Source organism: Lutra lutra, chromosome 9, assembly GCF_902655055.1.
Source record: "Lutra lutra chromosome 9, mLutLut1.2, whole genome shotgun sequence".
NCBI classification, from domain to species: Eukaryota; Metazoa; Chordata; class Mammalia; order Carnivora; family Mustelidae; genus Lutra; species Lutra lutra.
This window is the reverse complement of record NC_062286.1, coordinates 41,361,578-41,378,272: the sequence shown is the minus strand read 5'-3', so window position 1 is coordinate 41,378,272 and position 16,695 is coordinate 41,361,578. Positions and strand designations below refer to the sequence as shown.

General features: G+C 39.0%; 2 protein-coding genes across 3 annotated transcripts in view; one reads left to right on the top strand and one right to left on the bottom strand.

Annotated features, from left to right (window-relative positions):
• TRABD2A (TraB domain containing 2A) overlaps window positions 1-16,695 on the bottom strand; it is a 130,256-nt gene that overhangs the window by 28,523 nt on the left and 85,038 nt on the right.
• Window positions 1-16,695, top strand: part of DNAH6 (dynein axonemal heavy chain 6) — a 229,344-nt gene that overhangs the window by 183,885 nt on the left and 28,764 nt on the right. For both annotated transcript variants that reach the window (XM_047745429.1, XM_047745428.1), the window contains 5 exons: window positions 3,497-3,657; window positions 6,499-6,587; window positions 7,333-7,479; window positions 8,951-9,089; window positions 16,295-16,414. In XM_047745429.1, coding sequence (XP_047601385.1) covers window positions 3,497-3,657; window positions 6,499-6,587; window positions 7,333-7,479; window positions 8,951-9,089; window positions 16,295-16,414 — 656 coding nt within the window. The remainder of the gene's footprint in view (window positions 1-3,496; window positions 3,658-6,498; window positions 6,588-7,332; window positions 7,480-8,950; window positions 9,090-16,294; window positions 16,415-16,695) is intronic.

Sequence of the window (16,695 nt, the reverse complement as noted above, 5' to 3'; positions counted from 1 at the left end):
ACAAACCAATATCCTTAATGAACACGGATGCAAAAATTCTCACCAAAACATTAGCCAGTAGGATCCAACACTACATTACGAGGATTATTCACCACGACCAAGTGGGATTTATTCCTGGGCCGCAAGGTTGCTCAACATCTGCAAATCAATCAATATGATTGATTACAATCATACAATTATATGATTGATATACAATTAATGTATATAATTAATTGTACAATATGTACAATTAATGTATAAGAAAGAACAAGAAACATATGATACTCTCAATAGATGCTGAAAAAGCGTTTGACAAAGTACAGCATCTCTTCATGATCAAAACTCTCCACAGTGTAGGGATAGAGGGTACATACTTCAATATCACCAAAGCCATCTATGAAAAACCCATAGCGAATATCATTCTCAATGGGGAAAAACTAAGAGCTTTTCCCCTAAGGTCAGGAACACAGCAGGATATTCACTATCACCACTGCTCTTCAACATAGTACTAGAAGTCCTCGTCTCAGCCATCAGACAACAAAGAAATAAAAGACATCCTAATCAGCAAAGAAGTAAAACTCTCACTCTTTGCAGATGATATGATACTTTGTGTGGAAAGCCCAAAACACTCTGCTCCAAAACTGCTAGAACTCATACAAAAATTCAGTAAAGTGTCAGGATATAAAATCAATGCACAGAAATCAGTTGCATTTCTATACACCAACAGCAAGGCAGAAGAAAGAGAAATTAAGGAGTCGATCCCATTTACAATTGCACCCAAAACCATAAGATACCCAGGAATAAACCTAACCAAAGAGGCAAAGAAACTGTACTCAGAAAACCATAAAGGAATTGAGCACAACACAGAGAAATAGAAAAACGTTCTATGTTCATGGATTGGAAGAACAAATATTGTGAAACTGTCTATGCTACCTAAAGCAATCTATACTTTTAATGCCATCCCTATCAAAATACCATCAACTTTTTCAAAGAAATGGAACAAATAACACTTAAATTTATATGGAACCAGAAAAGACCCTGAATAGCCAGAGGAATGTTGAAGAAGAAATCCAAAGTTGGTGACATCACAATTCCAGACTTCAAGCTCTATTACAAAGCTGTCACCAAGACAGCACGGTACTGGCACAAAAACAGACACACACATCCATGGAACAGAATAGAGAGCCCAGAAATGGACCCTCAACTCTATGGTTAACTAATCTTCAACAAAACAAGAAAGAATGCCCAATGGAAATAAGACAGTCTCCTCAACAAATGGTGCTGGGAAAATTGGACAGCCATATGCAGAAGAATGAAACTGCACCATTTCCTTACACCACACACAAAAATAGACTCAAAATGGATGAAAGACCTCAATGGGAGACAGGAATTCATCAAAATCCTTGAGGAGAACACAGGCAGCAACCTCTTCAACCTCAGCCACAGCAACTTCTTCCTAGAAACATTGCCAAAGGCAAGGGAAGCCAGGGCATATATGAACTATTGGGACTTCATCAAGATCAAAAGCTTTTGTACAGCAAAGGAAACAGTCAACAAAACCAAAAGACAACCAACAGAATGGGAGAAGATATTTACAAATGACATCAGATAAAGGGCTAGTATCCAAAATCAATAAAGAACTTCTCAAACTCAACACCCAAAGAACAAAGAATCCAATCAAGAAATGGGCAGAAGACATGAATAGACATTTCTGTAGAGAAGACATCCAAATGGCCAACAGACACGTGAAAAAGTGCTCCACATCACTCGGCATCAGGGAAATACAAATCAAGACCTCAGTGAGATACCACCTCACACCAGTCAGAATGGCTAAAATTAACCAGTCAGGAAAGGACAGATGTTGGCGAGGATGCGGAGAAAGGGGAACCCCCTTACACTGTTGGTGGGAATGCAAGCTGGTGTAGCCACTCTGGAAAACAGTATGGAGGTTCCTCAAAAAGTTGAAAATAGAGCTACCCTACGACCCAGCAATCCCACTACTGGGTATTTACCCTAAAGATACAAATGTAAGGATCCAGAGAGTTATGTGCACCCAAATGTTTATAGCAGCAATGTCTACAATAGCCAAACTGTGGAGAGAACCTAGATGTCCATCATCAAAAAAAACAAAATTTTGCCATTTGCCACAACGTGGATGGAACTAGAGGGTATTATGCTAAGCGAAATAAGTCAATCAGAGAAAGACAATTATCATATGATCTCTTGGATATGAAGAATTTGAGAGGCAGGGCAAGGGGGTTGTGGGGGGTAGGGAGGGCAAAAATGAAACAGTGCGAGCAAGGATATGGAGAAACAAATATTCTCAGTGGAAGTTGAATTCAGAATGGTGGCATCACTTTGGAAAACAATTTGATATTATAATAAAATTAAACATACACATACTGTGTCAAAGTAAGTCAAAGCAGTTCTAGTCCTAGGAATATACAAAAGAAAAGGGAGTGTGCATGTATACCAAGCAACATGTAGAAGAATGTTTAGTGCAGTATTGGATGTCATAGCCAAGAAGCAGAAATAACCCAAATGTCCATCAAGAGCAGAATAAATGAATAAATTGTGGTATAATCACAGGGTGGAATATTATATAGCAATGAAAAGGAATGAACTACAATGACACAATAATATAAATTAATCTTAAAAATAATTTGGGGCATCTGGGTGGCTCAGTCAGTTAAGCCTCTGTCTTCTGCTCAGGTCATGATCTCAGTCCTGGGATGGAGCCCCATTTCAGGTTCTCTGCTCAACAGGGAACCTGCTTCTCCCTCTTGCTCTGTCTGCTTGTGCTCACTCCTTCTCTCTCTCTCTCTGTCAAATACATTAATAAATCTTTAAAAAGTACATTTAAAAAATGTTGATTGAAACAGACCAAATATAGAAGATATGTATATAATATATAATTCCATTTATATAAAATATAATAACTAGTAAAATTAATCTATGGTGTTAGAATTCAAAATAACTTTTACCTTGGGAATGAATAAGGCTATTGATTGGGTAGGTGCTGGGAATCCTCTCCTTTTTGTGTCCTGTGTGGTGGTATAAGTATACAGTCACTTTGAGAGATTTCATTAAGCCATACACTAATGATTTATGGACTTACTCTATATGGATGTGAGACTTCAAATTTTTTTAAGTTTTTAAAAACTGATCTAATAGTGCTGGAAATCAGGATAACATGTCCCTGTGGGAAGGAGGAAGGAAGAGTCGTTGGAATAGAAAGGGGCATAAGAGCATGTCTCTGGGGATTGGCAAACTTCATTCTCAACCATGGGTATTCATTTGTGGTAATCCATAGAGCTATATATTTGGTTTTTTAGACTTTTCTATATGTGTGTTGTAGTAGAAAATGTTTTTAAAAACAAGAAAAAAATATTTACACATCTACTAAAATGAGGATTTGAAATGTGTGCATATTTTAGGAGTCTATGTAATTTACATTTCTTCATAGTCTCATTGCTTATAAATAACATAAAACAACATTTTTTGTTGTGGAATTCAGGGTGCAATCAATTTCACTGGGGCAAGGACAAGGACCCATTGCTGAAAGAATGATCAAAGAAGCAATGAAATCAGGAAACTGGGTATTTTTGCAAAACTGCCATCTTGCTGTTTCTTGGATGTTGGCAATGGAAGAACTAATTAAAACCTTCACAGATTCAAGTATGTTGAAAACAGCAATTGCATAATAATAGCTTTTTATGTAGACTTTCTTTGTTGAATCCAATCTTATAATAATTTTTTATTGTAGGAATTATGTTTTCCCATATTAAAGAGGAGGAATTTTAGAACTAGAGAGTTTTAGTTAAATTACACAATCCAAACCTGAAAAAGGATCTTCAGACTTCCAAGTTGTGGGTATGATCCACTGGATCATTTCTATTTCATGTTCCTTTCTATGGAGGCCATTTGAATTCAAAATAGATTAACTAAAGGCATGGTAAAAGAAATAGAAAAATGGACTTAAGACAAAGAAAGGAAATTCAATCTTTCACTACAGAGAGAAGATGCACAGATTCAGATTGTCACCAATCTACCTAGAGTCATGTTTCACTACTTCTTATTCTCTGCGACTCCTGTACCAACTAACCCTCCTCATTTTAGAATGTTAGTATAAAAATAATTGAAACCTTAGGAACAATATTTTTGTTAATAAGCAGGGTGAGCCCCCACTTTCCTGCTAACCTAGGATATCCAGAGCCCTTTCTCTGGGGTCTTCCTTTATGCCCTGACCACAGAAGCCTTCTGGGAAGGTGAGAGCTATACAGCTGGTCTTGCAAGTGACTTTACTTACTGCTGACTTTATAAAGTGGCCAGTCTATACTGGACGCCACCACAGAGCCAAGACATAGCAGCCATCCCCTAAAGATCCCTCATTTCCTGGTTCCCTACCCCTTGCCTCTGTAAACTGCTTCTTCCAGCAAGGATAAAGTTGTTCACATCAACCATCCAGAATTTCCACTGTTTTTACCCTTTTGCAGTGCAACAAGAGTGGCCTGCTTCCAACTGGGCCTGTGGCTTATTTCCATTTAAATAATTAAAGAAAAAAATGACAAGAAGGTATTCACCACTGTTCAGGGGTTGCTGGTGATTAGGATTACAATTCAGAAGGAAATGGAAGGCATCAAAAAAAGCAATTTGCTGCAGTGCAACTACAGTAGTGGAACTACTTCAAAATAGGGAGACGTTAAGCCTCATGCTGACTGGGACAAGAGCGAGTGTATGCTGGAAGCTGGACAGACTATGGAAGCCAGCCAAAGTTGACACCTTTGGCTTACCAAAGCTTAAATGGATTTTAAAAATCATCTTCTGGCCCTACATTACATTTAGTAATGTACCTATTTGAGTTCTGATGTTTAACTTAAATCCATTTAAAATAAAATACATTCAAGTAATAACCCGAAAAGAGTAAGTGAACAGAAGAAAAAAGAAACAAAGGAAGAAGCAAAAGCTCCAGACTTGAAATTCTAAGACCCAAGTAGAGTTCTGCCCCTACTATTTCTTGCCTATACAACGATATCTCCTCTCTGGGCCTCAGTTTCCCCAGCCATAAGATGCCCACATGGTATCTTCCCTAGAAACCTTATGCTGATTTCTAAGACTCCATTCCAGCTCTAAACTTCTATGATGTCTATGAAAGTTAATATTCTTGATGCTTCTGCAATTATAAGAGGAAAAGGATGAAAAAAAAAAGTACTTCTTTAAATCTGCTTTTCTCATGTTTTGCATTTTTGGTTATTGAAATCATTAGCCCTAAGACTTTGGTTGATGTCTGACTTCTATACCTAATAGTTTTTACCATGCAAGCAACTTTAGTATTGCTCTAGAATTGTACTAGAACTAACTTAATTTTAGTTATTTAATGTAGTGCATGAATTTAGATTACCAAAATAAGGAGCATAAATTCAGCTTTAATCTGCATTCATTCATTTAATAAGTATTTGGGAACCTACCATGTACCATGCACTGTTCTAGATGTTTAAGGTAGGACAATGAGCAAAACAACCATAGATATCTACCCTCCTAGAACTTAAATGTTAGTGAGAGGGAATGAACAATAATTAAACCATATAATAAGTAGTTTGTATGGTATGATAGAATGTGGCTAGTGCTTTGGGGGAAAAGAAAACAAAAAGGTCAGGATGAAATGGCAGGGGCGGGGAGTGATAGGGAGAAAGAGTGGATAGCAATTTAAACATGTAATCTGGGTAAACCTCTTTGAGAAGGTAACATTTGACTTAGACTTGAAGAAAGTGAGGGAATCTAAAGGAAGAGCATTCCAGGCAGAAGGAACAGCCAATGAAAAGACTCTAGTGAGGGAGCAGGCCTGGATTGTTGGAAAAACACCAAAATAGGTACTTAAAAACCAAGAAAATCATCATTGGGTGATAACTGCATCTTCCTGTAACAGGAACACCACTTTTCCCAACTTTGCTCTAGCCTTTTGAACCCAAAAGGGAACTCATTTTCTTACATTTTCCGTGCAGAGCTCGCAAAGTAAGCATATTGACTTAAACTTCTTCATGGTACTTATAAAGTCTGTCCATACCCCTGCACCTTCAGTTCCCTTTGAACTTCTCTGTAGAGTAGAGAAATCCCTTTCTTCTCCATAGGACTTTCTGACCATTTTCATGCAATTTGCCATAAATTGAATCGTTTAAAAACATGAGCACTGGCAATAACTGTCCAATTTTTTAATTGAAAAATTTCCCAATCTCAGAGGGAAGACCCTTAACACCTCCAAGTATTGAAAATTAATGTGTCTTTCATTTCTTTACTCAGATGTGCCAGTTTCTGGATTGCCAAACTTTCATGTATTAAGAGTTTCTATAAAAATTCCTCCCACCTCCACTTTGAACATTTTACAACATAAAAGACTTAAAACAAACTAGTCTTTAAACAGAGCTTACAGTGGTTTTTTGCTACCTCATAATAATTATTTGTTATGTAAAGTATTAAGTTAAGCATTTTCCTTTTTTGTTGTCTTCTCTTTGTTTTAAACAGATATCATTATCAAGGATACTTTTCGACTCTTTTTAAGTTCCATGCCTAGCAGTACATTTCCTGTTACAGTTCTTCAAAATTCTGTCAAGGTAACATATGCCTATGGCTGGAATGGTGCAAACCAATTGGCCCTAGTGTGTTCCCCAAGTGGATCCAGGGAACACAGGCCCCACGTAGGACCACGTCAAAGTCTGGGTGGCCTGGGTGGGAAGGGAGAAGTCGGTATCCCTTCACCTGATAGCACACAGGTAAACAGTTTGGCAAGCCACTCGCATCCTTGTGTGCCCTAGTCTGTTGATCCTTCAACTCTTTAAGAAAATGTCAAGGAGAATGGAACCCCTCCCAGAATTAAAAGAATACTTCAGCATGTGAGAGACAGGAAGGCCTACAGGTAGTATGGCTGCTGGATTTCAGTGCTGGAAACCTCCGATACATGGGAAGCCTCTGCATATGAATGATCACTCAGGAACAAAAGATGACTCTTCCTCCCCTGTCATGCCATCAAGGGATGCCATATATTGGGATGCATGGAAAATCCAATGGGGAAGGCCTGAACATACTTTCTGGCCCATATTTAGAAAATGGACACCAAAAGAAATTGTCTGAGGTTCTTGTGGAGACGGTTCACCCACTATAGGACTAAAGACCCCATCAGGCCTAACTCTGAAGAGGCTGAGGCTGAGCAAGATGCAGAGCAGGCCCCCACATGCCAGGAATGCCCCCACGGGTATCGGTTATCTACATGCTCTCGATGGCTTCAGTCTATGTGTGTTATTCAGAAATAACGCAAATCTATAAAATCCCCCTCTCTGCCCCCTATGTGTCTGAATCCAGGTAACCAATGAGCCTCCAAAAGGTTTACGTGCAAATATCAGACGAGCATTTACTGAAATGACACCTTCGTTTTTTGAAGAAAATATACTTGGAAGAAAATGGAGACAAATAATATTTGGCATCTGTTTCTTCCATGCAGTTATTCAGGTACACTCAATTTTTGCTTTTTAGTGGAAACAAGTGCATTATGTTAATAAATACAGAAAAAGTGGGAATTACAGGAAAGCTTACAAGTGACATTGTGAAGTGCTGAGGCCCCATTCAGGGTCTGAAATGAAGCTGTTCTCACTCAGTAGCTGATCTCAGTACTCCCCTCACCTCTGAAGCCCACAGCTTTGCCTCCCAGCTCTACTCTGATTTGACTAAGGGACACCGTCACCTGGATATATGCATGAGGTCAAATTCAAAAGCAAAAAAATAAATCTCCTCAGCTATGCCTCACTCCCAAATCTGCTTCCCTCCAGACTCTACTTCTGAAATTGGTAGTCCCATATCTCCATAATTTCAGGATTATTTTTATTATTCCTTCTTTGCACATACATATCATGTGAGTCTATCATTTTTTCTTGCAATAATTTCATTCTTGCCTGTTCATGTTTGACTGGGCTCACCACCCTTAAGAGCCTCTTCCCTGTGACCAGAGCCCCAAGGGCCCTGAAAAATGACCTTCAACTAAGTACTACTTTCTCCTTCCCTCTCCTCAAAGTTCACTGCTGTGATTTGGTGTCCATACTGTGACCCTGCACTTAAATTCTGACTCTTTGACTACGTGTTTCTAGATAGTGTCTTATTTAGACTGGCTCCCTGGGTTTCAAATGTGTATGGTCTCCAGAGAAAGAACCTATAAAGAAAAAAAAACAAAGATTAAAGACACAAGATATGAGATAAATATGTAAACGAGGTCTTAGAGCAGATCCAACGTTGGGACTAGGGTCTCCAGGTGTGAGGCCCCCATTGTACAAAGAAAAAGAGCTAAGAGGGGAGGTGGTTCAAAACTTAAGAGAAATTTCGAGATCAAGAGAAGGGAATATGAGACCTCTGGTGTAATCATCAGTTTGGAATTAAGAAATTAAAGTGGGATAAGGAAATAATAAAGGAAGGGAAAGGCTTCACAATGTGAAGTCACGAAACAAGGGTTAGGATTCTGTGTACCGTTTAAAAAAAAATGATGTCACTGCAGAGAAGTCAGTATGTAATCAGCACATTGTGACATGACTGAAAACCCTAAGGGATGGACAGACTCCTTAGAACAATAGGGAGTAGTTCTTGCCACTAGATGGATGATTAGGGTCAGTATTTTTTTTTCTACCTATTTTGATGGGGAAACATTTTATTTTACCATGAATGACCATGTCCTTTTCACAGACCTATTATATTTTCAGTAATGTCAGATTTTCTTTTGGAAATTTTGGAGAAGAGCCAGGACTGGAGGAAGAGATGCTGCCCATGTTTGCTGAAAGCCAAACTAAAAGCCTAGATGAAGCTAAACTTCATGATCTTAACTGATTTTACAGAATGAGGATGCACAAATTCAACAGAAACCTTTTATTTCTCAATACTTCATACAAACTTAATTTTATCAAATTTTATGTAGGACTATTTTCATTGTCCCTTCTAGGAGAGAAAAAAGTTTGGCCCTCTTGGCTGGAATATCTGCTATGAATTTAATGACAGTGACAGGGAATGTGCTTTACTGAACCTCAACCTTTATTGTCAAGAAGGAAAAATTCCCTGGGATGCTCTCATTTACATTACTGGTAGGTATGCCCACATGGCCAGGCCACGGCCCTTACAAAGATGGCATCTTTTCCCCAATATTCGATAGTGGTGACAATGACTTCTGATAGTCCCTTTGTGAAGATAAGACCATGATAAGAATATCATGAGAATATTTACACATAGGAAACGGGCAGGTGTTTTCCCAAATACTAACAGCAAAACTTATATCACTTTTGATACGTGCCAAGTATTATGTTCAGCGCTTCCCAAGAATTAGCAGATTTAATCCTCACAACAACCCTATGAGGTGAGGACCGTTATGTCCCTATTTTATACATGAGGAAACTGAGGCACACAGTTTATAAGTGATGGAACCAAGATTGAAATCCAGTCAGTCTAGCCTTGAGAGTCTGTGCTCTTAAATTCAAGAGATCTGAACATTGATTGACTAGTAGAGACCTTTTGATTCAGGTATACTTGTGAAAAAGGAAAAAATATTTCAGGAATTACAATTTTTAGCAAATATTAATTGTGGCCACATGGGACCTTGTGCCAAAAATTAGGTCCAATGTGGAATATGTAGGCCCAAGTAATGAAGAAGAAATGATTTGCACTGGAAAGTGGAGGAGGAAGAACACCCTGAAAAGGGGAAGAATGGGAATGGGGGGTTTTCACTGGTAGTAAGGGAAATGGAGAACAGAGAGGGATCAGGTGAACTAAAGCCTTAGAAGGCAAATAAAATTTGGAAATAGAGGGCAGTGAAACAACACTGAAAATGAATGAGGACCATCCTCAGAGTGGACCAAAAGGGGTGGTCTTGGAATCTAGGGGGCTACTTTATACTTTGGCCTCTAGGACTCCACTACTCCAGTGGGGCCAACATTGCTTAACAAAATGGTGATGGTCAATTGACCTTATACTGATGATCAGCTTACTTTCAACAAAGGTATCAGGGCAGCTCAATGGAGGAAGGATAATTTTTTCAACAAATGGTGCTGGTATCCATCTGCAAAAGGATGAATTTGGATCCTTATCTCATATGATACACAAAAATTAATTCAAAGTGAGTCCTGTAAGAGTTAAATGTGAGAGCTAAAAATATAAAGATCTTAGAAGAGCTTGTAGAAGAAAGCATATAAGTAAATCTTTGTGACTTTAAATTAGTGAATTACTAGATATGACATAATAAAAACAATAAAAAAATAATGGACGTCATCAACATTTAAAATGTTTATACTTCAACAACACCATCAAGAAAGTTAAATGACAAGGCACAGACTGAAGGAAAATATCTGCAAATCATTATGTCTGATAAGGCACTTGTATACGAAGTATATAAAGAACACTTACAACTGAACAGAAGAAAAATAATCCAATTTAAAAATAGGCAAAACAATCTTGGAACACTGAAAAAATAAAATTTTTTTTTAATTAAAAAAAATAAAAATGGGCAAAACAGAGCAATCTATACTTTCAATGCCATCCTGATCAAAATACCAGTGGCATTTTTCAAAGTCTGGAACAAACAATCCTAAAACTTGTATGGAACCAGAAAAGACCCCAAATCACTAAGGAAATGTTGAAGAAGAAAAACAGAGCTAGGGGCATCACGTTGCCTGATTTCAACCTTTATTAGAAAGTTGTGATTACCAAGACAGCATGGTATTGGCATAAAGACAGACACATAAACCAATGGAACAGAGTAGAGAGCCCAGATATGAACCCTCAACTCTATGGTCAAATAATCTTTTTTTCTTTTTTAAGATTTTATTTGTTTATTTGACAGAGATCACAAGTAGGCAGAGAGGCAGGCAGAGAGAGAGAGAGGAGGAAGCAGACTCCCCACTGAACAGAGAGCCCGATGAGGGGCTTGATCCCAGGACCCTGAGATCATGACCTGAGCTGAAGGCAGAGGCTTTAACCCACTGAGCCACCCAGGCACCCCAATGGTCAAATAATCTTCAACAAAATAGGAAAAAATATCCAGTGGAAAAAAGACAGTCTCTTCAATAAATAGTGCTGAGAAAATTGGACAGCTATGTATAGAAGAATGAAATTTGACTATTCTCTTTCACCATACTCATAACACAGAGATAAACTCAAAATGGATGAGAGAATCTCATTGTGAGACAGGAATCCATCAAAATCCTGGCAGTATCCATCAAAATAGGCAAAATAACCTCTTCAACATTGGCCACAGCAACTTCTTTCAAGACATGTCTCCCAAGGCAAAACAAAAGCAAAAACGAACTTTTGGGACTTCATCAAGCTAAAAAGCTTCTGCACAGCAAAGGAAACAGTCAACAAAACAAAGAGGGAACTCACAGAATGGGAGAAGATATTCGCAAATGACACTACAGACAAAGGGCTGATATCCAAGATCTACAAAGAACTTCTCAAACTTGGGGCACCTGGGTGGCTCAGTGGGTTAAAGCCTCTGACTTCGGCTCAGGTCAAGATCCCAGGGTCCTAGGATCGAGCCCCACATCGGGCTCTCTGCTCAGCAGGGAGCCTGCTTCCTCCTCTCTCTCTCTGCCTCCTTCCCTGCCTACTTGTGATCTCTGTCAAATAAATAAATAAAATCTTAAAAAAAGAACTTCTCAAACTCAACACCCAAAAAATAAATAATCATGTCAAAAAATGGGCAGAAGACATGAACAGACACTTCTCCAATGAAGATATACAAATAGCCAACAGACACATGAAAAAATGTTCATCATCATTGGCCATGAGGGAAATTCAAATCAAAACCACATTGAGGTACCACATACTACACCAGGTAGAATGGCAAAGATTAACAAGGCAGGAAACAGCAAATGTTGGAGAGGATGTGGAGAAAGGGGAACCCTCTTAAACTGTTGGTGGGAATGCAAATTGGTACAGCCACTTTGGAAAATAGTGTGGAGATTCCTCAAAAAATTAAAAATAGAGCTACCCTGTTACCCGGCAATTGCACTACTGGGTATTTACCCCAAAGATACAGATGTAGTGAAAACAAGGGCCATGTGTACCACAATGTTCATAGCAGCAATGTCCACAATAGCCAAACAGTGGAAATAGCCGAGATGCCCTTCAGCAGATGAATAGATAAAGAAGATGTGGTCCATATATACAATGGAATATTACTCAGCCATCAAAAAGGATGAATACCCAACTTTTGTACCAACATGGATGGGACTGGAGGAGATTATGTTGCGTGAAATAAGTCAAGCAGAGAAAGTCAATTATCACATGGTTTCATTTACTTGTGGAACATAGAGATAACATAGAGGACATTAGGAAAGGAAAAGTGAAGTGGGGCAAATCAGAGGAGACAAACCATGAGAGACTGTGGACTCTGAGAAACAAACTGAGGGTTTTAGAGCGGAGGCAGGTAGGGGGATGGGTAACCTAGTGGTGGGTATTAAGGAGGGCATGTATTGTATGGAGCACTGGGTGTGGTGCATAAACAATGAATTTTGGAACACTGCATCAAAAACTAATGATGTATTTTATGGTGACTAACATAACACAATTTTTAAAATGGGCAAAAGATTTGAATAGACATTTCACAAAAGAAGACATATAAATGCCCGATAAGCACATGAAAAGATGCTCAGTTGAAGGAAATGAAAATTAAAGCCAGAATGAGTTACTACTTCATACTGACTAGGATGACTATAATTTAAAAATTAAACAACAAATAAAAGAGTAACAAAGTGTTGGCAAGGGTGTGGAGAAAGTAGAACCTTTATACATTGTGGGTGACAATGTAAAATTATGGGGCTACTTTGGAAGATTTTTTAAATAGACTTCCCATATGGCCCAGCAATTCCACTCCTAGGTATATACCCAGGAAAAAAAATGAAAACACATGTTCACACAAAAACTTTGTACCTGTTTATAACAGCATTACTTCATAATAGCCCAAAAGTGAAAACAACATGAACTTCCATTAGCTGGTGAATAAAAACACAATGTGGCATATCCACACAATGTACTATCCAGCCATTAAAGGAATAAAGTACAGATATGTGCTGCAACATAAGTAAACCTCACACACTCTATGCTAAGTAAAAAAGTCAGGGACAATAGATGCTAGAAATACAAAGATGACATAGACCCTGCCTGCCAAAAACTCATGGTGTGGAGGGTGGCGATAATGCATAAACCCTATGTTAGGATAATAACCAAATCAGAAGTGTATGCGCAATGCTGTGGGAATTCAGAAGGAACAACTAACACGACCTGGAGGAATCCGGGAAAGCTCTGCTGGGAGCTGAGTGCTGACCAGCTACACTGAGCTAAGTTGGGCTCAACAGGAGAGAAAAGGCAGGAGAGCACACTGGGCTGAGAGAGAATCATGACATAAAAGCCCAACGGGCTGAGGTTTGGCCTGATTATAGTACTTGTGAACAGTTTTGTTGGGTTGGTGCGTAGTATGAAGAGGGGATGTATATGGAGAGGAGCTTTATATTCAACAAAATGGAAAAAAAAAAAAAGGTAAGCTGAGGGCACATCCTAAAAGGCCTGTGTGTGTTGTCAATAAATTTTGGTTCTACTTTGTAATCAAGGATTGGCAATCATAGCCCTTTAGGCTGTAAAGAGATACAATAATTTACGAAGCTATAATAAAAGCAACATGAAGGACTGAACAAGAAGATACAGCAACACCAGTGGGGAGACTAAACAGCAGAGAATAGGGGCACCTTGGTGGCTCAGATAGTTAAGTATCTGCCTTCCACTCAGGTCATGATCCCAGGGTCCTGGGATTGAGCCCCATGTTGGGCTCCCTGCTCAGCAGGGAGTCTGGTTCTTCCTCTCCCTCTGCTTCTCCCACTGCTTGTGCGCGCTCTCTCGCTCTCTCTCTCTCTCTCTCTCACACAAACACACACACACACACAAATGAATAAATAAAATATTTTTTTTAAAGATCTTATTTATTTGATAGAAAGACACAGAGAGAGAGGGAACACAAGCAGGGGGAGTGGGAGAGAGAGAAGCAGGCTTCCCACTGAGCAGGCAGCCCAATGTTGCAGCACATATCTGTACTTTATTCCTTTAATGGCTGGATAGTACATTGTGTGGAGCCTAATGTGAGGCTTGATCCCAGGACCCTGGGATCATGACCTGATCCAAAGGCAGATGCTTAACAACTGAGCCACCCAGGCACCCCTAAAATCTTAAAAAAAAAAAAACCCCATAAATATAAACAGGAGAGAATAAACAAAGAAATACTGAGGAGGCTTTAAATATGAGAAGGTATTTGGGGTGGGGGAAGTCTTAAAATTTTATAGCATAAAGTATAGCAATACATAAGTCCAGGAGACAGATCCGAGCTCAAAAGCATGCAAGGACAAAGCCAAATCCAAGGCTATCCCTCAGCCAGCCCCTGTGGATAGGAGAGGAAGAGAAGGAGGAAGCCACCACCCTGGGATCTACAACAAGACCCTCAGGGACTGTGATGCCTGGGCCAGGAGAGGTGATGGGCATGATGGTGGACACTTCCTCCTCAAGTCCCTCTTCTGGGAAGACCAAACCCAGAAGACTACTTCCTAAAATTGAGCCCCAAAGTGAGTCATCTACTCTGAGTCAAATTATTTACTCAGTTTGATCCAAGAAAAGGTAAAACTCAATCTGGATGGAGAAGCACAAAGTCTTATGATTTGTAGGGAAAATATTTCTGTGCTCCTTCTTAAAATGTAGATATTGTCCTTTGTGACTTAAAAAAAAAATACTTTAGGGCAACTCTTTCCTCTCACCACCTACCAACTACAGAAGTCTTCGTTTTCCTGGCCACCCTCCTTTTTCCACACACCATCATGCAGCTGGAGAAACTTGAGCTTACATTCCCATCCAGCCCCAAGGATCCAAGAGGAGCTTTGACTTAGGCCCAGACCTGATGGACCCACTACAAAGATGTAACTGAACTTTGTGTTCCAAGATTTTCTAGAAGGTGACTGAAAAATATACCCAAGAAAATACAACAGCATCTCTTTCTTCCCTCTTAGAATTGCTAATACAGAGACTTAGCTACTTGAACATTAGCTGTAACACCTATTCTACTTCTACTCCTCTCCCTCTGAGTGGCTGACCCAACATGACAGACCAACAGTGTTTCAACAGGAGAGGAAAGATAAGTGTCCCTATAAGAGGTGCATGTAAAGACACTGCTCCCTTAGAATAAATAAATTATTGAGATTCCAAAGACTGAAATAACTTTCAACCAACCATCTGAGCTTGAAAGAGAATGAAAAACATTTCTTCCTGACATAATGGAAGTTATAGAGATGAGAGTGGATGAACAGAGGATTCAGAAGTTGACAATGTCAGGACCATAGGTCAAATCCTTCTGGGAGCACTACAGTGATAAATAACAAAATGTAGCAGTGGATCTGGAGTTTTCCCAAGGAGTTATATCAGCAATAGATATTATCCCAATGCAGAATAGGTATCATTCCTACTTATAATTTTGGGATGACAGTGGAGCATGCTGAAAGTAGCTTATCTATGAAAAAAGAGATGGAATACTAAAAAGTTTTAATTCCCCACAACATCATTTCTGTGAGGCAAGTTGTCTCTTTTGCCTTGGACCTATCTTTCCTTCCTAGCTTAATTTTAATAATTCTAAAGTATATATACAGTTTGAATGTCTTGTTGTAAATGTTTTGGTTCTATTTATTTACTGGCCTCCAAAAGAAGCCGTGTTGCCTAGGAATTGTATATGTTTTAGAATACTGTGATTGATGCTAGAATAAGACCTAAAATCAGTATTTTGCAGCAAAAGAAGAAGAGGAAGAAGAGGTGGAAGAGAAAGAAAAAGGAGGAGGAGAGCAGGAAGAAGAGGGGGACAAAGAGGAAGAGGAAGGAGGAGGAGAGGAAGGAAGGGAGGGAGGGAGGAAGGAAGGAAAAGGGAAAAGGAAGAAAAGGGAGAGAAAGAAAAAGGAAGAAGGGAAGGAAGGGAGGAAGGAAGGATGGAAAGAAGGAGGGAAGAAAAGAAAAAAAGAAAAGAAAAAGAAATATGTAAATATATCTCAGTGGCTTTGGTTCTGGTTATTTGGGGAAAGCAAAATAATTAGGGTAGGGTACATATACTAGGTTTTTTCCCTGCCTTTTTATTCTCTTTTTAGGGAGTAGTGGAAGGAAACTCTGATATGCTCTTTTTACCTTCAGTTCCAAATAAATGTGTATATAAATAAACCTATTGGGATTTGGGCATGCATATCCGTAAAAAATATGTTTTAAAATGCAAACTCCTTTTCAGGTGAAATTACATATGGTGGTAGAGTTACAGACACCTGGGATCAAAGATGTCTTCGTACAATCTTAAAAAGGTTCTTTTCTCCTGAAACATTAGGAGAGGATTATAAATATTCGGAATCAGGTAAATGACTTTTCAATATTCTGGAAAGGATATTTTCCAAGAAGTCATTGGTGGTATCTCTCAGTTTTCCATCTAGGAGTTCTCAGTGTCCAGCCATCACAGCCCAGTCCCCATGTGCGCCTGCCCCAGCCCCATGCTTGACCACCTCCAAAACTGGTTTGGCAGTTAAAGTATAAAAATATCTTTTATGCAGTAACCACTTGGGAGTCCTTCTAAAACAGGTCATACTCAGTCTAAATGTGTTTTCAAAGTTCTATAAATTTGGAGCCCTTGCCAATGTG